Source organism: Arvicola amphibius, chromosome 6 (assembly GCF_903992535.2).
Source record: "Arvicola amphibius chromosome 6, mArvAmp1.2, whole genome shotgun sequence".
In the NCBI taxonomy this organism is placed as follows: Eukaryota; Metazoa; Chordata; class Mammalia; order Rodentia; family Cricetidae; genus Arvicola; species Arvicola amphibius.
The window spans coordinates 153,980,888-154,008,539 of NC_052052.2; the positions used below are offsets into that span (position 1 = coordinate 153,980,888).

Genomic DNA, 27,652 nt, shown 5'->3' on the forward strand with positions numbered 1-27,652 from the left:
GGCATCCATGGTGTGCATATTCTGTTTCTTTTAAATGTCAGAAGGAGGTGGTACTGTTGCAAGCAGTAAAATGGCTTAGACAGACCCTACTCCTTATGCCCCTCACAACCCTAGGTAGGTAGGTTGAGTGAAAGCCATAGTTTTAGAAAAACCAGTATGCAGAAGAGGCTGCGGCAAGCGCACTGCATAAGGCTCCCATCAAAGGGATGAGGGGTGCTGGACCACAGGAAATCTGGAGCAGACAATCTGCCTGGCAGCTCACATCCAAACTGCCTCCAGCAAGCTGCATATGCCTTTTTCCTGTTCTATAAAATGCCATGATTATACATTCCTTATAGCTTGTCCATGAGTGTCAGATGAAATTGACATCAGCAGCATTTAAACACACGTTTAATCCACAGCATTTAGCCCACAGTGAACGCTACATGGGTTAGAGGCACAGCGTCACCAGCCAGTCCCTGTAGACTAGCACCTGTGTTCCTGCCTATTGCCCAGGAGGTCAGTTCTGCCTTGCTTTTTCCATTCCTTGTTTCCCACGGTTGGGATACCTGTACAGAGACTATTCGTTCAGTCACTGGACATTTCTTAAGTCCTTGGCTTAGCCTAAATGCTGAACAAAATGGACATCAACCCCTCCGGGAGCTTATGGTCCAGTAGAAATTCACTCTAGCTCAGCTTGGCATTTACTGGGTTAAGGCAAAGGCTAAGGACTGGAGTGAGAGGAAAGGATGGCCGGCACATCCTGGCAAGGACACAACAGCACCACCACGCAGTTGGTACCCGCTGTCGCCAGCCCTGGAGCCTCCTCTCCCTCCTCTCCCTCCTCTCCCTCCTCTCCCTCCTCTCACTCCTCCCTTGACTCCCCCCACATCTCAAATCATCACAGACATTATTACCTTCCCAAGTCTTCCCATTTTCCACCCTCATTATCGGGCTCCCAATACTCGGCATTCATAGGCACTTAATCACGGTTCTCTCCTGGTTTATTACAGACTCTTCCGGCTGATGTATTTCCCCTTATCTGGGAACTCCACCACAGCAAGCGCCAGTGTTTAAAAATCCTTCCCAGGTATCATTTCACTTCTTGCCAAAGGTAATTAATTTTAAGAACTGATCAAGATGTTAGAGGGGGACCGGCCTCTGGAAACTGATGGCCATGTAGGTGTAGCATGACGACAGGGCTTTTTAAAGGATGTTCTGAGCAGCCCGGGAAGGGCTGTCTTGCGATAGCCATCGTGGCGGTTGCACGGATCATCAACATCCGCGTCTGCTGGTAGTTTCATTATTCCAAATGAGCTCTGTTTGGTGACCAAAGATAATTGGCCCGGAAGACGTCTTTGCATTTTTATCAATTCAACAAGTATCAGATGGAGACCTTACCCACATCTGGGCAGCTCCATCTAGGGCTCATCACAAAGAACAGGCTAGCAAGGTGGGCATGGGCACTGGAGCTCACAGTTCCACCTGATCCAATGAAGAGTAGAAGGGACCACATCAGCCCTGAGACGGGCATCACCAGAGACACAGGCAAAGATGCCCTGTGTACCAAAAGGAAAAAAAAAAACTGGTTGGTTAGTTTTCCACTTGGAGATCAAAATGGGGGGGCAGGAGAATTATACTTTCAGAAGGGCAGAAATGCCCCACCCTGAAAGAAACAATCCCCCCATCTCTACAGAAGTTATCCCCCTGCCCCAAAAGAAATGATCTCTCTAACCTTAACCTAGAGTTAAGCAGGAAGTACAGGTTTGCACACAATGTATAGAGCCTCATCCTACCTTATAAAGACCTCAGTCAATGGTAGAAGGTGGGTGCAGAGAACGGACAGTCGCCATCTCAGCTGACCCGTGGGACAAGTGCTACCATTACTTCATGTTACAAATGAAGCTGTTAACACGGATGTCCCTCCTCGGGCTTTGCTAACTGGGTGACTGTACTCAGCTCCCCACTAACTGGTACAAACACCATTAGCTTAATCTGGAAAACCGAGTGGTGTTTTCCAGGGCTACACTGCATGCCAACTATGAAGTCAAAGGACTATGATAATGCACAGATGAACCCTGACAGTTTTGCTGGTGGCAAGGAAAGACATCACAAGCAAACGCCAAACAATCGTATGGCATAACTCATCGTCACTCCATTCTGATTCCGTGCTGCCCTTGATGCAGAACCGTTTTCTCAACACAGTAAGGAGGGGGCAGATGAGGGAGCGTCTGTTCGTTCACTTGAATAGTTCCTAGATCTTGTCCTGCCTAAAGATGGATTTCCTTTGCTACACTCACTCCTTTGTGGGGTCTGGAATGGGCTCCACCCACCCAAGCACAAGGCACAGCCGGCCAATCAGAGTCACGCTCCAGGCTTCTCTGAAGCCAGGATCTCCACTGGGAGGTGCCAGTCCCCTGAGGACATATTCTAAGCACCAATCTGGCCTGTGCATAGACCTTGAGACCAAATGTTGGGCCCTCACCATTCTAAAATACCCACCCACCCACGGAGCCTCAGCCTGCTTCCTCAGCAAGGAGTCTGTGGCCACAGAAGTTGACTGGGTTTGGAGAGGACGAGGCACACTCTACTCCACTCTCCAACCACTTTTTCTTCAGAGATCACCCCTTCTGTTCTCTAAAATCCTGTTCTCTAAAATTCCTACTTGAGTAACAAAATCAAACTTTTAGAACTTGCAGGCGGATCAGCTTGCCCTCAGATAGCCTCAGATAGCCCTCAGCTTGCCCGCAGGTAGCCTCAGATAGCCCTCAGCTTGCCCTCAGCCAGCCTCAGCTGGCCCTCAGAGATAGCCCTTAGCTAGCCTCAGCTTACCCTCAGCTAGCCCTCAGCTAGCTCTCAGCTAGCCTCAGATAGCCCTCAGATAGCCCTCAGCTGGCCACTCGAGAGAGAGAGCACCAGTAGATAAGCTGACAAGGGAAGAAACATGAACTATAAATGTATAAATGATCCTAAGTTATAACTGGAGCAGCAAACACGAGCCACGCTGATCCGACTTAGAGCGACAGAGCAGAAGAGAATGGAAAGGACAAAACGCACCTCTAAGGGGCTGGACGGGTGTGACCCTCCCATAACCCCATGTCCCCCAATGTCGCACCTGCACTCACACAGCCAGGCCTTAGTGACAGGGACCAACAGGCCAGGGTTTCTGGGTGGAGGAGAGAGTGACCAGACACGTCTGTCCTTTGTCACTAACCACCTTCCCAAGCGTCCCCTTCTGCCAAGCCATCTGCAGGAAAATGTCAACATGTGCTGCAGGGAGAAAGTAGATTTGCTAATTTATATGCTGGATAAATTCACTTATTCAGTAGAATAATAAAACTGTGACTGCTCGCCCCCCCCTTCCCTCCGAGAGTACAGACATCTTTATTAACAATTTTAAAGCCCGAAGAAAAGGGAACACTCGCTCTGTTTACATTTCCCTATGTTAAGTGAAAGACGCTAGCTTGCTGGTGGCAAAACATTGAAAACTTCCTTCTGGCTACGATTTATTACCAAGGAAATTGCATCAAATTGGGGTGTGACCATGTGACCACCTATCAGTTACATCGCTACAAAAAGGAAACACCAGAGATTTACATTTTCAGTATTTCCTGCATGCCCAGTATTCATGAGAATTATTAAATATACACTTCCTGAGACCTGATATTTCACCCAGAAGGCTCAGTTGAAAATGCTGCACAGTCTGGTGTTAAACAGACTGCTGATAATCCTCAATGCACCCTTGCTTTCTCTCACTGACAAGGAGAGCTCATCCTGGTCTCGGGGTGCTTACCAAAGACAGCATCAAAATGACCTTGACTCTGAATTTGACCTGAATCAAGGAAGGTGCTCTCATTTAGAGCCAGGGAAGCATTTGAATCGTGCAAACTGGACCATAGAAGCAAATCAAAACAAAAGACAGAAGACAGTTGAGTCCGACCTAATGGATATAAGTCATTGAGAACACGAGTAAAGAAAGTATTATTCTGGCATTAAATGTAAATAGATTTGCAGATACTTCCTGGACTAGGGAGGAAGCCAGAAGGGCAGAGAAGGATCTTGTGACAGGAGCCGTCACTACCTCACAAGAAGACAGAGTAATCATCTCTTCCCCATTCCTCCGGACTGACCATTAACTGGAATTTGTGTAGATGGGGGATAAATCCAAACCAGGCACTTGAGTGTTGTCAAAGGCCCTGGCCAAGGGTACATGTGAAGGTCACATGTGGGTTCAAGATGAAATCCAGGACCTCCCTTCTCCTTTCCCAAACACCAGTGGTTCTCAACCTTCCTAACACTGTGGTCCTGAGAAAATATTACTCTCCCAAAAGAGGGATAACATTGGGGAAAATAAATGATACACTAGAGAAATCAAAAAAGTACTCAATATGGTGACTGTAATGAGAATGACCCCACAGTCACAGATGTCCCCAGTTGGAAGTGCTGTTTGGGAAGATTTACGAGGTGTGTTCTTGTTGGAAGAATCATGCCACTGGTAGCAGGCTTTAAGGACTCTAAGACACCACACTATTTCCAGAATGTTCTCTCTGCCTTGTTCTTACTATGGTAAAGGGAGTGGGTTCTCCGCTTCCTGTTCCAAACATCAGGCACACCAGCTGTGATGGTGAAGGACCGTTATCCCTTGAGAGTCATAAGCTCCTGATGGTGAAGGACCGTTATCCCTTGAGAGTCATAAGCTCCTGATGGTGAAGGACCGTTATCCCTTGAGAATCATAAGCTCCAGCAAACCTTCCTCTCTAAGTAGCTTTGCTTGTGGTGTTCTCGCACAGCCACAGAAAAGCAACAAGCACACAAGTGAGGGAAAAAATCAGAAGACCATCAGAGTTGCTAGGATTAAGAAAACACACAGCTGGGGGTGTGGCTTAGGGGGAGAGCGCTTGCCTAACAAGTGCATTGCCTTGAGTTTGTCTTCGTGTCGGGGGGGGGGGGGAATAATCCTGCCTAAAGCTTCTCTGTTGTGGGTCTATCAACCAGCGTTCCAAGCAATCCACATCTGCACCCACATTGTCATTTTTAAAAATGTTACCCATTTTCAAAGGTGTAACTGTATCTCATACTAGTTGACATCTGTATTTCCCTGAAGACTAAAGGTTTTGAATATCTTTACATATGTTGAGGAGTAACCCATTTTCTTTTGTTCAAATATCTTGATCATTTCCTTATTGAATCATATTGTAAATTATATTATTTATTCATATAATACACATATTTCTTTGTTATATTTATACATGCACATACACTCACATACATGTATATGTGTATTGATATATGCCAGTATATCAATATATATACACCAGTATATCATATTTGGACTATTGAAGAGAAACCTTTCCCCAGTGAATTATCTCAACACCTTTGTTAAAAAGAACTCAACTGATCATAAAGGTATGGAACTGTTTAAAGACTCTCCTTCGTTCAATAGATCTACAAGTGTGACCAGCAATTCCATTCCTAGACATTTGCCCAATAGAAATGATTTGCAACTGAATACCCGTGACAGCCCTATTTCTAATGGTCTCAAGCTGGAACCAATCCAAAGGTCCAACAAAAGATGAATAGAAAACAGATTTTGTTGAAAGCTGTCAATAATTTTTAAAAATGTATACACAGAATAACAGACAAATCTAAAAATGATCACGTCGAAAAAGAAGCCAGAAAATGATCATGATCACACAAAAATGATCATAGACACATGCTCTATTTCTATGTATAACTTGCTCTGCCAAAGAGGTGATGAGCTGTGGCCCTCCCAGGGCTGAGGGACTGATTGCGAAGGGACACGAGGGAGCTTGATGGTGACAGAGGTGTTCTCATTCTTGATTGTAGGTTTTACGAGCTGCATACATTTGCTGAATCTCAAACTGTACACTTTAAATAGGTGGGTTTTATTGCATATAAATTATTCCTTGATGAAACTGAGTTAAAAAAAATTAAATGCTCCCTGTTTTCATTTAGGACTTTTTTATTCTAAATATCCAACAGAGGTTCTGTCCACATTTGTAAATATGAGAAAACACATTTTGGATATAAAAATGTCATGCTGCCCCTTGTCTCTATTGACTATTTCTAAAACGTTTTCACAAAGCTAATATTTTAAACTAGCACTCCAGATTGGGTCTAATGCAATGGATGGGCTACCCTGTGTGCACATTTGCTACTAACATGCTTATTGATCTATCTCTTCTGGATGGTTGTTTTCCTGACTCCCATATCAGGCCCCTGGTGTGGTGAAAACCTATGGAACTAGAAATGGAAGACTATGAAACCAGCTCCCCCTGGCATATGCCCCAGCTCCCTTGTGGATTTTTCCATCTGTGCCACCGTGTGCACAGTGTCCTCAACCTCCCCTCCAAATGAGCATGGCCTGCGATGCTGCTGCCAAGTTCACCTCTAACAGAAGAATTATCGAGTAACTGCTGAAGCAACGCCAGCAACGCCAGCACATAACAAACCAGTGCAGCCCTAGGGAGAACTGGGCACATCCACATCTGCATTTGCATACTGGTTTAGGGGACACTGAAACACCTAAAACCTCTGGAGTAGCAAATCTACATCTGCTCCCCCCATGCACATGCCCCGGCAGCACCCTGCCTCTGTACCCAAGAGCAGAGCCAGTGACAACACACTGTATGTCTCTCTGGAGCATGGGTTCTACATGGACAGTTAGGAAGGGAGAGGGGGTTCTATGATCCAGCATTTCTGCACTGGAAAGCAAAGCTTACAAAGTCTGTTAAGATTTTAAAAGATAGGCCGGGCGGTGGTGGCGCACGCCTTTAATCCCAGCACTCGGGAGGCAGAGGCAGGTGGATCTCTGAGTTCGAGGCCAGCCTGGTCTACAAGAGCTAGCTCCAGGACAGGCTCTAGAAACTACAGGGAAACCCTGTCTCAAAAAACAAAAAAAAAAAAGATTTTAAAAGATACTGAGGACAGAGCCTACCTTCAACAGATGCTTCCCTTTTAAGACCTGAAAATGCCCTCATGCTTTGGGGTAAATATCCCCTCTGGAAATAGACAAGATCACCTGACAAAATTGGGAGCATGGGGGTGTGGGAGAAGGGAGGGTGGAAGAGGAAGAGGAGGAGAGAAGAGGAGGGGGAGAAGAACTTGAGGGACCAGGGTAGTCGAGATGGAGGAAGAACAGAGATGAAAGCAAGGAAAGAGATATTTTGATTGAGGAAGCCATTATAGGGCTAGCAAGAAACCTGATAATAGAGAAATTCCCAGGAACCCACAAGGAAGACCCCAGCTAAGACCCTAAGCAGTGGAGGAGAAGGTGCCCGAACTGGCCTTGCCCTGTAGTCAGATTGATAAATATTTTAAATGTCATCATAGAACATTCATCCAGCAATGAATGGAAACAGAGGCAGAGACCCACAACAGAGCACTGGGCTGAGTTCCCAAAGTCCAGCTGAAGAGTGGAAGGAGTGAGAATATGAGCAAAGAGGTCAAGACCATGATGGGGACACACACTGAAACAGTCTACCTGGGCTAATGGGAGCTCACCAACTCCAGCCAAACAGGGAAGGAACCAGAATAGATCCAAATCAATCCCTCTGAATGTGGTTAACAGTTGTATGGCTGGGGCAGACTGAGGGACCACTGGTAGTGGCACCAGGATTTATCCCTACTGCTTGTACTGGCTTTTTGGAAATCCATTCTCTTTGGATGGATAACTTGCTCAGCCTAGATACAGTGAGGAGGGCCTTGGACCTTCCCCAAAGCAATGTGCCTTACCCTCTCTGAGGAATGGATAGGGGTGGGGCAGGGGGAAGGGGAGGAAATGGGAGGAGGGGAGGGAGTGGGAAATGGGATTGGTATGTAAAATGAAAAAAATATAGCTTGTTTTCATTTTAAAATAAATAAATAAATAAAAATAAAAATTTTTTTAGAAAATTAAAAGTTCCCTCTGCATATCATCAAGGATTAATTCCAAGGAGGGAGAGAAGGGGAGGGAATGAGAGGGAAGAGGTGGAGGGGAAGGGAAGGGAGTGAAAAAGAGAGGAAGGTTGAGTTGAACCAAAGTTAGAGAAAACCCTGAAGTGATTAAGCTAAAACACCCACCAGGACATGTTCCTAGTCTCCCACCAACATATCTGGCCCAGCTCCAAATATGACTTAGCCATATTTCTGCAGCATCTTAGAAGCTGGAAGAATGGCCGTGCATTCTGCATCCAGAGAACGGAGATGCCAGCAGTTATTGGGTTATCAAGCACACGCTGCCCAAGTGCTGGTCAACCTTCACACCGTCCCTATCGCTGACTGTGACAGTCTTTACGAACTCTCCCTTGGCCTTTAAGCACATCAGCTTCCGTCCATTCAGTAATCAGATCGTGACTGCTGCTTCTCAAACATAGACATCAGCCCTAAGGACTCTGCAAAACCAAATCAAGGTTCTCAAATGTAGACATCAGCCCTAAGGACTCTGCAAACCCAAATCAAGGTTCTCAAATGTAGACATCAGCCCTAAGGACTCGGCAAACCCAGAGCAAGGTTCTCAAACGCAGACACCAGCATTAAGGACTCTGCAAACCCAGAGCAAGGTTCTCAAACGTAGACGCCAGCACTAAGGACTCTGCAAACCCAAAGAAAACGCAGTTTCTCTGGAACTCTTACACTATACTTGTTGGCTGCCAACCGATGTTGAAAAATAAATAAGGGTTCTTTGTAGCTGAGCTTCAAAAAGTAACCTGAAACAAGCTGTTCAGCTTCGCACTGGGGATGAGCTGAAGAATGGACTCAATTCTACCAAACGAATAGAAGACCCATGTATAATTCAGAATGCCTCACCTTCTTAATATACAAAGCAGAACCTGTGATCAAGAGCCAGAAGTCACATGAGCCAGAAGCTTTGTTGCAGCTTGGGGGTATGTCTGTGCGTCCAGAAATAAAGAGCCAAGACATGTCCCCCAAAGACACTTCTAATAACAGTGGCAACCTGGTGAGTTACTCTCAGACATATTTCAACACTATTTATATTAGAAGAATTTGGATTGTGTCCCATCCCCCAGGGAAAACACTGAGAAGCACTTACTACATGAAATCCAAGTTTACGTATGACATCCTGCTTCCAGAAATCCCTTCCTGTTCTTTCTAGGAGTCCCTGGGAAGGAAATGCACAAGCTGATAAAGCAAAAGGCTCCACCTATAACTACGCCTGACAGCTAAGTTCTGCCCGGCAACACCAGAAGCCAGAACCAGAGCTGGAGCCCGAGCAGCCTGACGTCTCTGCCAAGGCCATAGTCTCCACAGAGCTCCCAGATGGCATCCGCGATATTGCTGTGTGCAGAAAAGAGCAAACGGCTCGTCAAAGATTCAGGCTCCCCACCTGAATAGTGCACGAGGGCTGCTGAGAAGCACCTGTCGAGCCCAGCCCTTCCTCTCTGGCCCCTGTACATGGAGGTAGGTGGGACTCACTCTCACTAGTGGAGTGATTCAGATCAAATGGGCAAGCAGCAGGAATACTGCCTTCCTCGTGCTGTCTCTTCCTGCATCTGCCAGGGATGCAAGTTAGAGATGTGAGGTCCTAGTCCAACACCACCGGATGTTTTGATGCTTGGGTTCCAGAGCAGTGTGGGCTATGCTTCCTACTTCCCATCCTCCACGGCATAAACAGCCACCTCTTCCACGCATTTTCCACAACACAATGTTCTTCCAGACTGTGCATCTTGAAGACTGGAGCCCAGAGCTGAATCAGCCGAAACTGTGAGCTAACATAAACAAGTCATCTCTTCTAATGTTTTTTCTCAGGCACCTGTCACAGCAACACAAGAGGGACTAACAGAAAAAAAAATAGTACCAAAATAAAGGAGTCACTTCTGTGACTCTATGATACTGGCCATTAAATTTTTGTAAAGGGTTTGTGGAAAGAGTATGAAGAATGAAGAAAAAAGTCTTGATACGCTGAAAACAGAGCTGCACCGTGATCCTGGCAAACTGCCAAAAGAGCATAACACTGACAGACATCAGAAGAATAGCACAGTGCACAGATTTCAGTTAGATCCGTGAACTCAAGAGGGGGGCTGGACCAAGAGCCAGTCATGCTAAACTCTGACAAAGCCTCTCCCTTCATTCTGTCCCTGCCCTGAGTCTTTGAGGGGGTCTGGATTTGAAAGCAATACGCTAACGAAAACTTTAGGACGGCATAGTGAGGTATGACATCAGTGTTGCTGGGTGCTTTTAGCAGGCTTGTAGTGAGGATTAGGAATAAAACCGCCATTTTAACATGAACGGTTGGCCAGAAATGAAGCCCATTTATAGTTGCAGACAAGGAGTAGATGGCTGCTCCTATATTAGCACTGTTAATCAGAAGGAAATGTCTGTCCACTAGGACAGCAGGGATAGATGCCCTGAGTATGCTGACCCCATACCTATCTCAGAATCGAGGGTATAAAGGGTGTTGTTGTTGTTGTTGTTGTTGTTTTGTTTGTCTGGTTGGTTGGTTTTTTGTTTTGTTTTGTTTTGAGACAAAGTTCTCTGTATAACAATCCTGGCTATCCTGGAACTCATTGTTGACCAGGCTGGCCTCGAATTCCAGAGATCTGCCTGCCTCTGCCTCCTGGGTGCTGGGATTAAAGGCGTGCGCCACCACCACCCGGCAGTGTAAAGTGCAAATCTGGAAGTCTTTGCTTTGAGAAGAGGGCTCCAGGGTACCACATGCATCCACGTGGATGCCTAGGGAGATGCACATTCTGAGACTGCTGAAGCCATCCATGGTTCAAACTCTTGGCAGACCTGGGAGCCACCTACGAGATGCTGGCTTTGCTGACACGCAGAATGCCAGAGTCACAGTTCCATGGCAATAGCCATTTAGATCTTAAAGAGAGCCGAGGGGACCAGGCAAGGCGATGTGTGGTAGAGTAGGGACCTCTACACGCGGCCTCTGAGAGGGCAAGGTGTGGAACTATGACAGTGAAGCCTAGGATGCAATGGAGACCCAAGGGCATTGGAGACGGCCACCAAGAGAGAAACAGTATGGGCTGTAGATGGCCAGGAAGTATGTCAGAGATGCTTGAACCCACTAGAGCTCACATCAAGACATTACATGCTTCAGAGTCAAAGACTGGACCAACAGGGTTTAATATTTATGTTCCTGGGTTTGTATCCTGCTTCTACCTGAAGCTTCCTTGATAGTCTATTATTTCCTTTTAAAATGGTAATGATAGCCCTATATTATTGTATATTGGAAGAGCATGTCTGTCCATCTGTGTGTACACATGTGTACGTGTACTTGTGTATGTGCACATGTATGTATGTATGAACATGAGCACGTGTGTGTATGCTTGGGTTTGTATGTGCAGGGTTTTAAGGGACTCACAGCTAAAACTTTGACTCTCAAAGGACTTTGAACTTGGATTATGTAGTGTGGTGCTGCGGGCAGGCCTGTTTCTCATCCCACCCGGCTCCGGCAGGGCTAGCTTTGCACCCGAAATAACAACACACAAATTGTATTCTTTTAAAGACTGCCTGGCCCATTATTTTCTGCCTCTTACTCATATCTTGATTAACCCATATCTAATAATCTGTGTAGCACCACAAAGTGGTGCCTTACCGGGAAGTTTCTAGCGTACATCCATCTTGGGCTGGAGCTTCATTGCGTCTGGCATCTCTCTCAGGAGAGGCACGGTGGTCTGTCTCACTTAGGAGAGGTATGGCATCTGACTGAGCCATCTACCTCACTTCCTTCTTCCTGTTCTGTCTACTCTGCCCACCTAAAGGCTGGCCAATCAAATGGGCCAGGCAGTTTCTTTATTAGCCAATGGGAGCCCTCCATCAGGATTATTGAACAATGTTGGAGCTATTAAAATTCTGAGTACTCTTGAAGATGAACTGAGTGGATTTTACATCCTGAGGTGGCCATGAGCCTTTGGAGACCAGGTGTCAAGCATTACAGCCTGACTATAAAATGGTTCTCACAGGTTCGTGTAGGAAACGCTTGGTTGGTAGTATGCTTTGGGAGGTTCTGGACGCTTCAGTAGGCAGCACATAGCTGAAGGAAGTAGACTGGGGTTACAGCTACCCCCAATTCCTGTCTTACTCCCTACTCTCTGTCTACCATGGGGTGAACAGCATCCCCCTCTACACACGTCCATGGTGTGATGTTCTGCTTTATGAGCCTAAACCCGCAGAGCCAAGCAACCACGGACTGGACCCTCTGAAGCCAAGCAGAGAAACAGCTCCTCCCTGTAAGCTGCCAGAGCCTTACATAAGTAATTAACATGGATATTAAAGCCATATGTTGGTGCGCTGCTGCCAAACTCAGATTTGCTTGTTAATATCCTCACTGGCCTCTGGCACACCCAACTCCCAAAAACAGAGACCGAAATGGCGTGAGTTACCACTGGTGATTCCTCCACCTGATTCCCCTCATTAAGAGAATCACCATGTCTCTCCAGACCTCCCTCCAAACCTCTCCAAGCCCTTCCACTTCTCCCCATCCTCTCTCCACAGCTGTCCCATCCCCATCATCCACATCAGCCATCACATGAGTCCTCACACACCCTGCCCCACAACCTTCCCCTGACATCGTCTGGAGTGCCTTCCTCATGGCATCAAAAATTCTCTCTGAAGGTTCACACCTAGCAGGGGACTCCGGCCTACTGTGAGGGGCCTTCCTTTAGGCTCAGGATCCCTGCTCCAATCTCAGTGGCCTTTATTACAAAGCCCTAACTCTGTCGCTCTCTGCCTTTCTCTAGTTCTACTCCCCCAGTCCCACCAGTTTTACTCCTGAAACACAGCAGGGCCCTAACTCCTGCGCTGTTCATCCCTTGCTTCCTCTCTCCACTCCTCTGTGCCCTTCATCTCTGTTCAATGCCCGTATGTCTGCTTCTGCAACACTGGAATAGCCACGTCGTTAGGAAGGCAGGGAAGCATCTCATAGTGGGAAGTCCCCCAGGCTGCCAGCGAACAGTGTTTGATAAGGATGATAAAAACACGATACAGATCTTACCCCACAGAGCTGTGTTCAACACCCTAGCACTCAGAGCCAGGTGGCAGGCGATCCATCTTAAAGAGATGGTATTGCTAGCTGATTTCTGCCAGCAGTGTATTTACTAGGATTAAAACTTGATTTAAATGTACCTTTAGAATTATTATTGAATATGCCAAAGGCTCCATTCACATGGGGGGCAAGAAGATAATTGACCACAACAGCTCATAGCCTGTCAGTTCACAGAAAGCTTCTCCCTACCTGACCCAAGAAGGCCAGATATTCTAGGACCATTTTCCCTCACCAGGATATCAAAATGATGCTTTGGCAAATTCTGTAATCACTTACCATCTTGTCTGATATTTCAGGTCCAGTGTTGGATTGTATGATTTCAGCAATGATCAGACAGCATGTTCCCCGGGAGGCTTCCCGTCAGGCAAACAACAGCTGCCTAGCCCCTTATAAGTGATTCTCCTTAGACTTTCTAAGCATATTTTAGGCCATCTTCATTATTTACTGTCCATTCCTCCCCAGGTCTAAGAAGGATGTCACATAAAAGTGGCCCCTGGTTAGAATTAGAGAAAGACCTTGCTTTGCCCCAGTTTTGGTTAGAATTTGAACAAGAAGACCATATCATAGATTCCTCTAGAAATACATACCATGGCAGGCCTAAGTGGTTTTTTCAAGTCTTTTCTCCCTTCAACCTCTTCACACCAAACCTCAGGAAGTCAAGCACCAATATGAGTCATAACACAATCCACTTCCAACCACTGAGACATTCATATGGATCCAGATAAACAATATTGGAACCATCAAATTACATATAAATTAACATATGATTCAGCAATTTCTTGAGAGGAAAGGAAACTGGTTTGAGAAGAATATTTATGCACCTATGCTCACAGCAGAGTTAGTCACGATGGCCAAAGGGTGGGAGCACCAAATTTCAATGACTGAATGAACCAAATGTGATACACACACACACACACACACACACACGCACATGTACACATACATATGCATGCACGCACACACACATACACATGCACACACACACACACACACACACACACTGGAATATCATTCAGTCTTAAAAAGTAAAGAAATCTGGACTAGAGCTGCAACACAGAACAAACCTTGAAGAGATTATGTAGAATCAATCAGTCACAAGAAAGAGAATTGCTACATAATCCTGCTCAAACAAGTTCTCAAAATATTAAGATCTCTAGAGAAAGAAAGAGGAAAGGAAAAAAGAACAGTTTCTATTTGGAAAGATGAAAACTATTCTAGATATGGTTGGTCCACAGCAGCGTGAATGTTACTTATATCCACTAAATCTACACAAAAGGTGCTAAATGGTTGTTTTAGTGTGTGTGTGTGTGTGTGTGTGTGTGTGTGTGTGTGTGCTCGCGCGTGCATGAGTGCGTGCATGCATGCTGCTAAATTAAAAACAAAATAAAGTTACAACCTCCAATACTGACCCTGATATTGATAGTAACATAACAATTACTTCACGGGTTGGCAGACAGCATTGTGGGTAGCATGTCAGACAATACTCTGGGTGATATGCCAAGATGCCCACCCACTCTAAAAGGAGTCTCATTCAGTCACAAAACTGGCACACTCAAGTGCTTTCCAGGAAACCCAGCCAAAGCAAGGATACCCTGCCTTGGAGAAGGCCACACGTCTGTAAGTCGTTTGCTACAAAGTTGGTGTCACACTTGCTGGGTAGTGAGCCAGAGACATGTGGGACAGCCTCAGAGGCAGAGCCATGGCTCAGCTTTGGGGCTCGATAAAAATTCCAAAGAGGGCATGGAACTGGGGCTGGACTTGAAGAGGGGGAGCCTTTTCTGGTCAGCAGAAAGCGCTACACTGTTCCCATACAGAAACTGCAGCTCCATGAGTCGATGCTTTAAGTCGCTGTTGGTGGCTGCAACAAGCACGGAGAACAAAACCGATTTATGGGAAGGGGTTATTTTGGATGATGCTCCAGAAGAAGAGCAATAGCGGGGAGGGATGGCAGCAGGTGGCTGCAGCAGAAAGCCCAGAGGTCACACCCACAATCACAAAGCAGAGATAGTGAACCAGAGGAGAGGCAGGACTATAAACTCTCAAAGCCTGCCCCTAGGGACACACTTCCTCCAGCAAGTGTGCCCTTCCTGAAAAGTTCCACAACCCTCCCTAAACAGTTCCGCCATCTGAAGGCCGAGAAAGAGTGGCTTGCTTGGTTGGAGACAATCATGCATTAGGTTGGGCAGGAAAAGTGACATGCACTTGGTAAAGGGAAGGACCACACAGGCGGCCGGCAACGGCAGCTAAGACTCTTCGAAACACATGCAAGATTCTAAAAATCTGTCTCTTCCTCCAGCCTGAAGCAATGCCTTTAGGTGATGAGCAGGGAGGCCACCAGCCACCAGTGTCTTTTCTAAGAATGCAGACAACCTCGGCAAACACACAGTCGTCTCAAAGGGCACAGGCTATTAATGGCTACACAGGCGCATCTTAACTGCCCAGAAAGACTCCATCACACATGCTCCATGTGTATATAATGGACAGGAGCCCTGGGCCCATGTTCAAAACACAACCTCAGCCTGAGCCTTGAGAGCACTTGCTTAAACCCTCCATGACAAGCCAACAGTACAAACTGAGAAAAATATGCACAAGGAGACCTGCTCCTCCCCAAAAATGTATTCGACTGAGACCAATTTTAAGAAATTATTTCAAAGTCCTAATCACTCTGAGAAGAAACAATTCATGACAGAAATTGCAATTACCAAAGAGACGATCAGTTCTGCAACAGCAATTTTACTGACATTGATAACATACAAGAAATCATGAGGCTTAATTATTTGAATTTTGGGGCTACAGACACCGTGTAGAAATCTAATTAAATAGATCCAGCAAAAGTGACCAGCTGAGGAAATGGCAGCGTTGCTGAACCATGCACGGCTTGGTCCGTGAAGAGCCTCTAAACAGGCAGTGAGTGAGAAGCTAGCTCTCCTTCTCGGCTGTCATCTGGGAAAAAAAAATCAGAGGCATCCCAGTATTGATCTTCAGCCCTCACAAGGGAGTTTACTGCAACTCCTCCGAAAACACATCTTCCACCCTAATGATCTCTCGTCAACTCTGAGACAGATGTAGACTCTCTCACCGTTTGCCACCCAGGTCTGCCATCCAGACACTGGTGAGAAAAGGATATCCTGTCTCACTTAAGAACTGAACTGCTGAGGCTCGAGAGATGGTTCCGCGGTCACGAGCACCGGCTGTTCTTCTAGGCAGCCCAGGTTCCCGTTCCCAGCACCCATGGTGGCAGCTCCCAGTCACCCATAACTCCAGTCCCCGGGGAGCCAGTGCCCTCACCTGTCTTTCTCCGTACACGTGTGGTACACAGAGAGGGCAAGCAGGAGAATAGTCACACACAGGATAAATAAATACTTCTCTAATGTGAGCTCTTAAACGTCAATAGCCGCGGGAGCGTGTAATTCCTGAAATTGCCAAGAATCTTTTTTGCTTAAATATTAAGGGCTTCCAGAAAACAAGATTCCAGTTAGGGAAGGTTAAATGATCAGAGATGAAGAAAATACAGAAAGCCATAAAGTCCAGAGAAAATAAAGATGATTTACAACCCGAACAACCACATGGAGGCACAAAGAACACATTGTGCCGTCTGTCCTCCCAATGTATTTCAGAGAATAAATCATTTTATCACGATGTGGACATATCATCTTCATAACTGCCTATCTTATTATCTCACTAAAGTTGTATAAAGTATATCAAATCAAGCACATTTAAAATAATTTCTTTAGATTGAAGAAGGAAACCTGGGAGTTGGACCACCTCTCTTTTCCTCAGGCTGCCGGGAAGATGGCGGACATTCAGACCGAACGTGCATACCAAAAGCAGCCCACAATCTTCCAAAACAAGAAGCGTGTTCTGCTTGGAGAAACCGGCAAGGAAAAACTCCCTCGGTACTACAAAAACATCAGTCTAGGCTTCAAGACGCCCAAGGAGGCCATCGAGGGCACCTACATTGACAAGAAATGCCCGTTCACTGGCAACATCTCCATCCGAGGGCGGATCCTGTCCAGCGTCGTGACCAAGATGAAGATGCAGAGGACCATTGTCATCCGCCGGGACTATCTTCATTACATCCGAAAGTACAATCGCTTTGAGAAACGCCACAAGAACATGTCTGTGCACCTGTCCCCCTGTTTCAGGGATGTACAGATCGGCGACATTGTCACTGTGTGAGAGTGCAGGCCCCTGAGCGAGACCATGCGCTTCAATGTGCTCAAGGTCACCAAGGCTGCTGGCACCAAGAAGCAGTTCCAGAAGTTCTGATCTAGAACAAATAAAGTTAGTTTCTGTCTACAAAAAAAAAAAATAATAATTTCTTTAATAGCCCTCTCTGCTATATGGGTAGTATGCTCCCACTTCCTGAGCTGTCATCAATGGAATGACTGCTGGCACAGGACACCCACGGACACCTCTGTGCCAGCTACTGACGAGGGTCCTCAGACAGGTGTTCCTGGGATAGTGCTCGCTGGCTTGCTACGTTTTTCAGAAACATCTGCCAAGCTGCTTGAACCCAACAAGATGCCAACCTACACTTCTACCGACAGAGTAGTGAACATCCACACTGGGAAGGACCCCTTTCCCTTTCTAACAGTGTACGAAACTCCCAGGGGCTGGAGAGATGGCTCAGATTTATAGGACTGCAGATCTTTACACGCAACAAAATAACTTTTGGATTTAAACAAACCTAACTGAATTTTTTTCCGGGATATTTTATAAGAAAAGGCTTCAACCATATTTTTTCCAAGTAGGTAATTTAGAATACATTTAGTAATTTACCCTTTCCCCTGGCTTTTATGCTAGGCAGTTATGGACCGATCTGTTCCATGCATGGGTATAGCCCTAAAATGAAAACCACATGGTCCCAATTAGCATCATCTGAGGACATTTATATCTGGAAATGCAAATGTCTTCTCATTATACATAATTTTCAAAATTTTCTTGGCAATTTCAGCCAGTTTATTCTTCAAGTATTTGAGAACAACTTGACACATTCCAAAAAGAGGAGAAAGAAAGAAAATCTGGGATGTTGATTAGGACGGGGCAAGAATGACACAGTTCCTTACTGAGAACTGGCATCTCCGTGGCACTCTGAGCACCCACATCACATATCCCTGTTTACTCGATCTTCTCAGTTAGTTTTTGTGATTTGCCTCATATGGATCCAGCCACATTTCTTGCTATACTATTTCTGTCTGCTTCATATATATTTTACCCCTAAGCAAACTACCCCATGCACAGAATGTCTAAGATGGTATGTCCACATTGCAAAGACAGCCTCACTCTTCAGGACCTGAGAGAGAGGGTTTCCCGTTTCCCGAGTGAGTAACATACGATGCTGCATGGAGCCCAAAGCCCCTGCATCTGTGTAGAACAGGGTTCAGCAGCTGTGCAGTGACCATGACTGTGCTCTCATGCCCAGTGATAAGATGATATTAAAAATTTTAAAATGACACATGACACCCTCTCCACCTGCCCTGTCCTCTGCTCCAGATGGATGGGTGGCGGGGCACAGCCAACTCAAGTCTTTCTAGGGAACCTTCAGCTCCGAACAGGCTGACACTGGCTTTGGGATTGAGCCAGATCTCTTCCTGTGAAAATCACTGCTGAGTCCGTTCCCAGTGCACAGGAGAAACAGGGTGCTAATGGGAGAATTTGAAATTAGGGATTTCGCACTGTCCTGTGCCATCCTCCTTATACAACACTATTCACACCGTTCGCTGGGTCTTCGTACAGTTTGTGCGCCAACCAGCACAATCAATTTGAGAACATTTTCATCATGCCCAGAGGAAACTGTACCCATTATAAGTTAAAACTGTGGTGTATATCTTTCAGTAGTGGTAGGCCTGTTCACGTCATTTTATAAACCACCTCAAAAATTTTGTCATCCTGGGCACACAACACTCTGTACCCGTTAAACACCAGCACTCCATTTACCCCTTCCATAACCCGACATCCGCCATTCTGCTGTCCCTGTGACTTTTTTACTATTACATCATACAAGTGAGCTCATCCAGCAGTTATCATGTGTGTGTGAGACAGACTACAGACGTCCTCGAGGCTCAGCCATACTGTCACGCATGTCACAACACCCTTCGTTTTAAGGGTGAATACACGACAATCTTTTTCAAGAAAAGAGGGGGGTGGAGACAGAGGGGGGAAGCGGGGATGATAAAAAGGAGAGAGAAGGGAGATCTGTAGTTAGAAACCCCTCTACTGGCCCAGGCAGGACAACGACAAGGACACGCTCCCAGAAAAGACATAGAGGGGCAGTCACAGGTGTGTTTAAAGACATGTTTCAGAGTAAAGAAAACTAATAAAAGATAGAGTGACGTTTGCTCTGACCTAGAATAATGACACCTTGGCGCTCACAGACGGGACGGCAGGGACTAGATGGGCAGATGGCGGGGCCTGTCAGCAAAGAGCAAGGGGACAAGAGTGAGGAAGAAGGGACCAAGAGATGGCAATGGAAGGGGAGATGGGAAAACTACATAGCAAACACATCTGAAGACGTCGGGATGAAGGCCCTGACTTCATTCAGTGAAGGCATGATAACAAAGACCTAAGGAAGACTGCCACAGGCCGGCTGCTGCTCTGAAGGAAGACCTTCAACTGGCCCAGCTGACGCCGTTCAAGGAAGAAAGAGAAACAGTCAATTCAGCAAAAGCAGCTGGGCACGCCCCCCTCCCCTCTGGAGGTGTGGGCAGTTTCGCACTCTTTGCCTTCACGGGAAAACTTCACTCCAAAATCATATTTTGAGATGTTTGCATGTGTGCACATACATACAAAGATGAAAGCCATAATGCTGGAGCTGTCAGGTGTCTGAATTCTCACCAGTAGATCATAAAGGAAAATTCAGACTCTCCCAGCCAAGGAGGCTGAGGGGCAGACAGTTGTGCTGCCCAGAGCAGTTAGAGGGTGGACCAAATGGTCATCCCAGTGACAAGACTAGGTCTCTGAGTCAAACCACCTACAAATAGCCAGTGTAAGACACAGTGGATACACAGAAAAGGCCCAGCACATACCTTAAGAGGCTGAAGAAGCGTGGAGTGTCAGTCCGAAGTCTGCCACCAGCTTGATCTGCGCTAGGGGCAAATTTTTCCAACAGAGTTTCCATTTCCTTATTTGTAAAATCAAGAGAATCAAGCCTAATTTATAGAGCTGGGGCACTTTCAGTGAGGCTGGGGGACCACAAGCCCATCTGCACACTGAAGCCTTTGGATGGCTTTGAAGTCCCCCTAACTATGGACCCAGACTGAGTATTACCAGACATCTAAGCGGAGCTTTGCACGGAGTGGCAGTCTAACTCAAAGAAGGAAAGAAAGTCAGAAGTAAATACCAAAAGATGTCAAGACCATGGAACAAGAATAGTGTGACATACTACAAGAAATATGGAATAAACACCTCCTCCAGAAGTGAACTGATAAGTAAAATTTACATGCTTGCATTTGTTCACAGAAATAGAAAATCCCATGCAGTTTCCAGGAAATCCTCATAAAAAGTCAAGAATGTGTCAAGAAGAGAGAATAAAAGAGAGATGAGGGAAAGAGAAAGGAGGGGAGAGTTTTCCACACCCAAGAAGGTTCTCCTAAGGAAGACTATGCACAGATGTAATGGAATGATACCCACTAAAGGCTAAAATCAAGACCTAGAAGAGTGGTCACACGACAGGAATGGCCACATGACTGACTCTCACCAGGGAAGCCTCTAATCTTGTTGTAAGCCCAGACACTTTCAATTCACATTCTTCTAAATTAAAAATAGTGTGCATTAATTACACAGAACACAGGTCACCCCGAGATGTGCATATTGCTAATTCTGGTCACACACACTCAAATTATACCAGGTTCTCTCCCCTCTCTTCTTTCTCGCCCGTACAGTCATGAGTGTAGGAGACGACAGGCAGCGATGTCTCTCCAAGGCTGTCTTCTCCGCATTATATGTTGATCCCGTTCCACCCATCTTCCTGCCAACGAGGGGATTTTGTTTTTCTTTAAGGTTGAATAATACTCTATTGTATCTATAAACCACATTTCCTCTTCTGTTCGCCTGCTCGTGGGTACGTAGACTGGCCCTCTAACTTGGCCTTGGTCAACAATGATGCCATAAAAAATGGGTGTGAAGCTATCTCCATGGTTACCTACAGGATGCCGAGGTTGATTCCTGTATGCCAAGGAGAGAGGCAATCTTTCCCATGACATTTTCAACTTACCTGAGAATCTTCCAGAAGACACAACTGCATCTTGGCTGTGTGTCGTCGTCTTACAGAACTCAGAAGTAAATTCTCAATCTAAACCACATTATGGGGAATTGTTGGCATGAATGAAAAAGCTGTAGCACCTAGCTCCCTCAAAGCTACAGCGTACACCTGTTTGATTCAAGCTTTTATGTTCACAGCTGTCTTTTAAGCCTGTCTCATATGGGAAGAGGAAGATAAATGCCTTAGAAAAGTGATGTCTACTGACCCAGATCCTGCTGAGCGAGCAAGAGAATCCTTGGGTTCTTTCTTAGTGATGTCATGCAGCCTCTGGAGACTTTGTTTGCTGCCTGACTATCTGAGGGGCACTAAGGAGCCTTTACTGCCATAAAGAGCAATGAAGTTTTCTTCCATGACACCTGCTCCTTTCTCACATGTCTGAAAATCATCACCACCATCAGTGTAAGGCTGGACTGAGAAGATTCCCCACCATGGAAACTTCAGTTGTCTAAAGACGAACCCATCCCATGGCCGCTGATGAGGCCACTCCAGTATGATCTTCTCCTTATCCCATGGCCATTAATGAGGTCACACCAGAAGAACCCAACCCACGGCCACTGATGAGGCCACTCCAGCATGATCTTCTCCCAGTGCTCCTAGGTGTCTGTCATAAGATGCTCACAGAAGCATGTAGAGGGCTGTGTAGCTCTGCCTTCATTCTCCTTGTGACCTAACTAAAGATATTTTCTTTGTTTTCTCCATTTGAAAGATAAAGGAGATGAACAGAGATTCCTTCCAACCCCCAAAAGCTGGGTTTTTTACTTTTATCAAATCACAACCAAAGATGTTCATCAACATAAAGAAAATTTGGCATTTTTATACAGTGAAACATTACTCAGACCATTTAAAGATTCTCAGGTAAATAGAACTAGAAAAAACATCATCATGAGTGAGGTAACTCAGACCAAGAAAGACAAATGTGCTATGCATTTGCTTGTATGTAGATATTAGCTGTTAAGTCATTGATAAGCAAGCTACAATCTATATAACCACAGAGGGTAGGCAGAGAATAGAGAATTAGGGACTGGTTGGGGGAGGGATGGGTCTTCCTAGAAAGGGGTAATAGAATAGGTAGTTATGGAGGGAAGGGAACTAGAACTGGAGGATCTAACAGGGAAGAGAGTAGCGAGGGAGGGAATATGGGGAGGGACAGCTCAAACTAAGGGCCATTTGAGGGGTAGTATGGAAATCTAATACAGTAGAAGCTTCCTAAATATATACAGATACGAAAGTGATCTAAATGAATCCCCAAATAACAGGGGAGACAGCACCAACCATCTAATAGAATTCTTGACCAAAAGGATAACACGGGACTCCCCAAACAACCAGGTTAGTGCCAAAGCTATTGCCAGCCCTCCATAAACAGCCGGTAAGGCCCTATTGTTGAAGACAACACCTACATAACTCATTGACACTGCGTAGTCAAGCTGGTACTGACCTGGAGCCTTCATTCCTTATGGATGAGTATTCAGAGTGCTGGCAGGCACTCTATGCTACCAAAGGAGAAAGGGAAACATCAACCTAGCTACAAATCTACAAGAATGACCCGCCTGCAAAAGTAACTGGTGCAATACTAGCACAAAGCTTGTAGAAGTAAGTAACCAGCCGGTATCTTATTTGAGTTAAGGCCCACTGCATAAGACGGAATCTATACCCAGGTCCCTGGCAAAGCCAAATATTACTGTTCTTTTTTTAATGTAGTAATAAGATGACGCTTAATGACATTTTGCTATACTCATAGATCTGTGCCTTGCTCAGTCATCATCAGAGAAGCTTCTTCCTGCAGCAGATGGAAACAGATACACAGCCAGACATTATGCAGAAAGTGAGAGACCTGGGAACACTCAGTCCTAACTGGGATGTCTCCATCAAATCCCTCCTTTCGGGGCTCAGGGAACCCCATGGAAGAAGAGGCAGGAAAAGTGTAAGCCAGAGGGGATGGAGAACACCAACAAGTCAAAACCTTTTAGACACAAGGCTGGCACACATATGAGCTCACAGAGACTGTGCCAGCACACACAGGGCTTGCACGGGTTTCTACCAACAAACCACACTCTTAAAGGTAGATCCCATGCCCAGCAGTTGATGGCCAACACAAAATGAACTCATGCCATTTTTGGGTGTTCTTTGCCTCATAATGCTAACTTTATTTTTAAAAACCTTCAGGGCATTTTTCTTTTTGCCTTACAGGTTCTGTGCATATATATTATGGCTTCGGGTTTCAGGTTTTTATGGGATTCCTGTGTTTTTTGAACATGGGTGTCTCTGCATCTATATGTGTTTCTTGTGCTTTTTCTTTGGCTTTTTCTAGTTTGTTCATTTTTGTTTTGTTGTATTTTATTATTATTCCTTATATGCCTGTTTGTTTTCTAAGGAGACACAGAAAGGATGTGGATCCAGATGGGAGAGGAGGAGGGGAAGAACTGGCCAAAGTGGGGGGAGGGGGGACATAATCAGAATATATTATATGAAAAAAATCTGTTTTCAATAAAAGGAAAAAATCATACTACTTAGTAAGATAAATCAAATCTGCAGCTTTTGCCTCCTGCCAAGTGCAACCCACTGCTCACCACAGGTGAGGGACAAGTGAGCATTTGCCGACCTGCCCAGTTTACAGGAAAGGGACGGGAACACAGCTAATAGTCCAGCTTTGTAATCATGTTAGAGCTCTGGCCTCAGGTTCTGGTCACTTGGGAGCTGGCAACTGTGCCTCCCACTGTATGGATGCCATCAATCCACTACTTCGTAGCTAATTCATTAGTCAATGAGCACAGAATGACCCTAAGGACAAAGGAAATCCATAAGCCAGAAGTCTCAAAGGGATCGCTTCTACCTGTGTGTCATGACACAGGACACTTGCATCTGCTGGCTGAGGCTGAGCAGTGAGCTAGCCACAGCTGGGTAGGTGCAGGGCCAGAAGCACACAGGGCACAAGAACAAAGAGCTCTAGGGCTGCCCTTTCGGGCCACGAGGCATTTGAGAGCACCGCCATTTCTGTGTCTCTGCAACAGCCTCGTTCACATCTCAAGCAGAAGGCGGAGTGCTGAGCTGGAGCCCTTGGTGGCACTTAGACCCCAGGGCCTCATGCCTATGGAGCAGGCTCCTCCCACCGAGCTACCCTCTACCCCATTCCTGCAGCTCCTAACTTGCTGCAGCTGGGGCACCAGTCAACCCTCAGATGCCAGCTGCTCCAGCTGCAGCCCAAGCCTCCAAGCCTCTGCAAGATCTCTTTCTACTCTTTGGGGACCATTCAAGCCGTCATCCCTTAGACCTATCTACTGAAGGGCAATCATAGATTAGGGCAAAAAAAAAAAAAAAACCCAACCCAGATTTAGGCCAGAGAGACTGTGTCAGATAAGATGTCCTGACAGATTTGGGAATCACCTGGTAAGGACAGAAAGGGCTGCGTTTAAGACTCTAACTTATATCTGTTGGCCGTGGGATCTCTAGACAGTTAACTTTTCAGTAAGTAAGGAAGTCACAATGGTAAAAAGAACCCTAAGACTTGGTACACATGCCTGTACCAAGATAATGCATGTACGGTGCTCAAGTGTATATCACCTTGCCTACTGTAGGTGCTCAATAAACCTTAGACGCAGTGTGTGCCCAAGCTCATACCCGCTGAGGACCCTGGCAAAGTCTTCCAATCCACTAACTTAGAACTGAACTAAGGTGAGAAATCAGAAAGAAGATAAAGAGGCCTTTGCCAAAGAAAACAAAGCCAGAACTAATTGTAGCTAATCCTCTGTGTCTTGTGCCCAACAGAAAATAAGTTTGTCGTTGGGTTATTTTTCTGGCCATAACTCGCGATGCAATTAAACCACTGGCACTGATTCCCATGTTCCATCTGAAACGGCTCCCGGCTCCAATCGCCATCACGTGGTCTGCTCAGCAGGCAAGCCTGGAAGGAGATGAGCGGCTAATGGCTTCACCGAGACCTCTGTCTACAACTGCCAAGTCTCGGGGAGATGACACTTCCCAAGTGGCTGAAATCAACCCCAGAGGGACGGCTTTCAGAACTCGAGAGCCTCCCTCTTGGCTGCAGATACCTGTGCCATGGAACGGGAAAAATTTAGCCTGATTGGCTCAACCTGGTTAGGACCCATCCCTGGTGGAGTAACTGAGGACAGTCGAGATGGAGTGGACAGGACATGACTGTGAGCACGGAGTGGGCCTGGGCCTATCGACCCTTCTCTTTTTCCTTGGAGAATCCCATTTTCCCTCAGCAAGAATCTTGTAAATTCTCTGCCTGCTCTTCAGAACCGAAATCAGGTTTTACACAAGTGGGTTTTTGTGAGCTGACCCCCCCTCCAGTTACAGAGCACTGTTCATGAGATTTGGGGAGTTTCTTTTCATTTGTGTTCATACCCTTTTTCTTTTCCAGCCCTGGGGATGTTCTCCATGAATTCAGCACATGGGAAACACGCCTAGTGTGTGCTAAGTCTGAGCTGGAGGACCCAGCAGGGCTGCAGGACATGCGCAACCTCAATGGCTCCTGAGGATAACTCACAAGCAGGGTAGGGAGACCAAGCCAGTGTCAAAGGCAGACGCAAACACAGTATTTCCCCAAAACGGTCAATTCAAGGGTATTCCGCTCATGTCAGAAAGTCCCTCTCCATGTTCAAGGCGGTTTAAACCAGCCGGCTTCTTGGAAACAGAGTCCAACAGTTGGATGTCGTGCCAGCGTCGGAAGGGCATCTTCGGAGAGGGCAGCTGACAGACGGGTGTGCAGCCTCTTCAAGCTAATGACAGGCGACATGCGGACATGAACGGCACTCGGGTCCATGGCAGTAAATTGAGTTTAGTAAACTCCAAGAAGCTGCATCAAGGAACAAAGGTTCTCACCGCTCCAACTGAGACCCACACCTAGTTCTGTCTCCATCATTAGCCACCTTCCTAGCCAAGACTCCACATTCTTCCCCTATTAAGTGGGGGGGGGGGAGGGGACTGAAATAAACACAGAAATCTCTTCCAACAGGAAAACTCCATGTTCCTCATTAAATTACGTATATGCAGGCCCTGTAATATCCCTCTGGACTTAAATATCACATCAAACACCAGTGCCAGGAATTCACTAGCAGTAAACATTTAAATGACGCTTAAGAACAGTTACGCTTCATCTTCTGGGGAGATGGAAGTACCCACAGCCCTTTTTCTCCTGCTGTACCATGTGCAAACCCGTTAACGACAGAGGCACCACAATTAAACCAAACCTAATGATGCAACTAATCAATGCAGCTGCAGAAAATGACGCCACATTAGGGTCTCCAGAGAGCAGTTGGACCAGGAAGAAACAAACCCTAGATGTTGCCCAGACATGAAGAGAAGCCTCTCCCAACATGGGCCCAGCGGGAAGACAGTCTCTCTTTGGTCTCTGCAGGATCCCACAGGCAGGAGATCCCAGAAATAAGTCTAAGCTGGAGTCGGAGGGACTCCCACAGGAGGGAGGCACGTGAGGTGCTCAGCAAGAGAAACCTGGGAATGTACCAGAGATGAAAGAAGGGCACCCTTCCTGGGCATGCATCCTCCGTGTCCATCTACGTCATAGTGGCAGCATTCCGGGCCTTTTCTAAAGGCTAAGTAGTAAGTACATCTTCGCATTGTGTGCCACATTTTTGTTTCCGTTCATACAAACGAGAAAGCTTCTAAAGCCAGGGTTACACACACACACTGTTGATTTTCGTAAGAATCACTCATTTCTATGAGGCCAGCCGGGAGCGTCAACCCCAAAGGATGTGAGATCTGTATCTGGGATCATCTGGGTCTGTTCATTGGTCCATGGGCTGTGTCTGCTTTTGCAAGACAGTGACATTCGCTCTCGGATGCCAGGCAGACATCACACACTGTCCTGCAGAAGCCTGCATAGACTTACTGGTGTTGCACTCAGAACCTCATGTGATGGCATGCATGCGCTCTGAGGCCGCCCCCCACCTTCTCACAAACTTCCTTGATTAGGACCCTAGCAGCTCTCTCTGCTCCCCTAGGGCTAGGGGTGTTGAATGAGGGAAACCCTACTGTGAGAAGTACCCCAGGAGACTCCTAATTGCCTATGGAAAACACCAGCCCTCCCATCTCCCTGAGCTCTTGGGAGCAACAGACCCCCCTTTCATCAGGAACAACCATTATACAGAACCCAAATACAAGCTGTATGCAAAAAGTTAACTATTTTTAAAATAATTTTTCTAGCGAGAATATCATAAACTTAATTTTTCAAGCAGCGATGAATTTAAAGACGCTTTTTTAAAGAATCAGTTTGAACCTTCACTTAGAGCTAAGTGGCACATTTGGAACTCTGAGATGCGGCCGTCTTCATGTACCCCTCCTCCCAGCTGTGGCCTTCCAAAGGTCCCCTGTGCGACAGCCCTGCTCCCAGGCCCTGGAACCAACAGCTAAGA

At 46.2% G+C, this 27,652-nt stretch overlaps 2 protein-coding genes across 4 annotated transcripts in view; one reads left to right on the forward strand and one right to left on the reverse strand.

The window, feature by feature from the left end:
* The window catches only part of Spock1 (SPARC (osteonectin), cwcv and kazal like domains proteoglycan 1), a 454,175-nt gene that overhangs the window by 378,966 nt on the left and 47,557 nt on the right, over nucleotides 1–27,652 (reverse strand). The window lies entirely within an intron of this gene.
* On the forward strand, nucleotides 16,790–17,193 carry LOC119816933 (40S ribosomal protein S11-like). The gene has a single exon (XM_038334017.1). The coding sequence runs from the start codon at nucleotides 16,790–16,792 to the stop codon at nucleotides 17,174–17,176; it is 387 nt and encodes a 128-aa protein (XP_038189945.1). The 3' UTR covers nucleotides 17,177–17,193.

Coding starts and splice junctions, on each gene's coding strand:
- LOC119816933 (XM_038334017.1), top strand. CDS start 16,790: ATGGCGGACATTCAGACCGAACGTGCATACCAAAAGCAGCCCACAATC.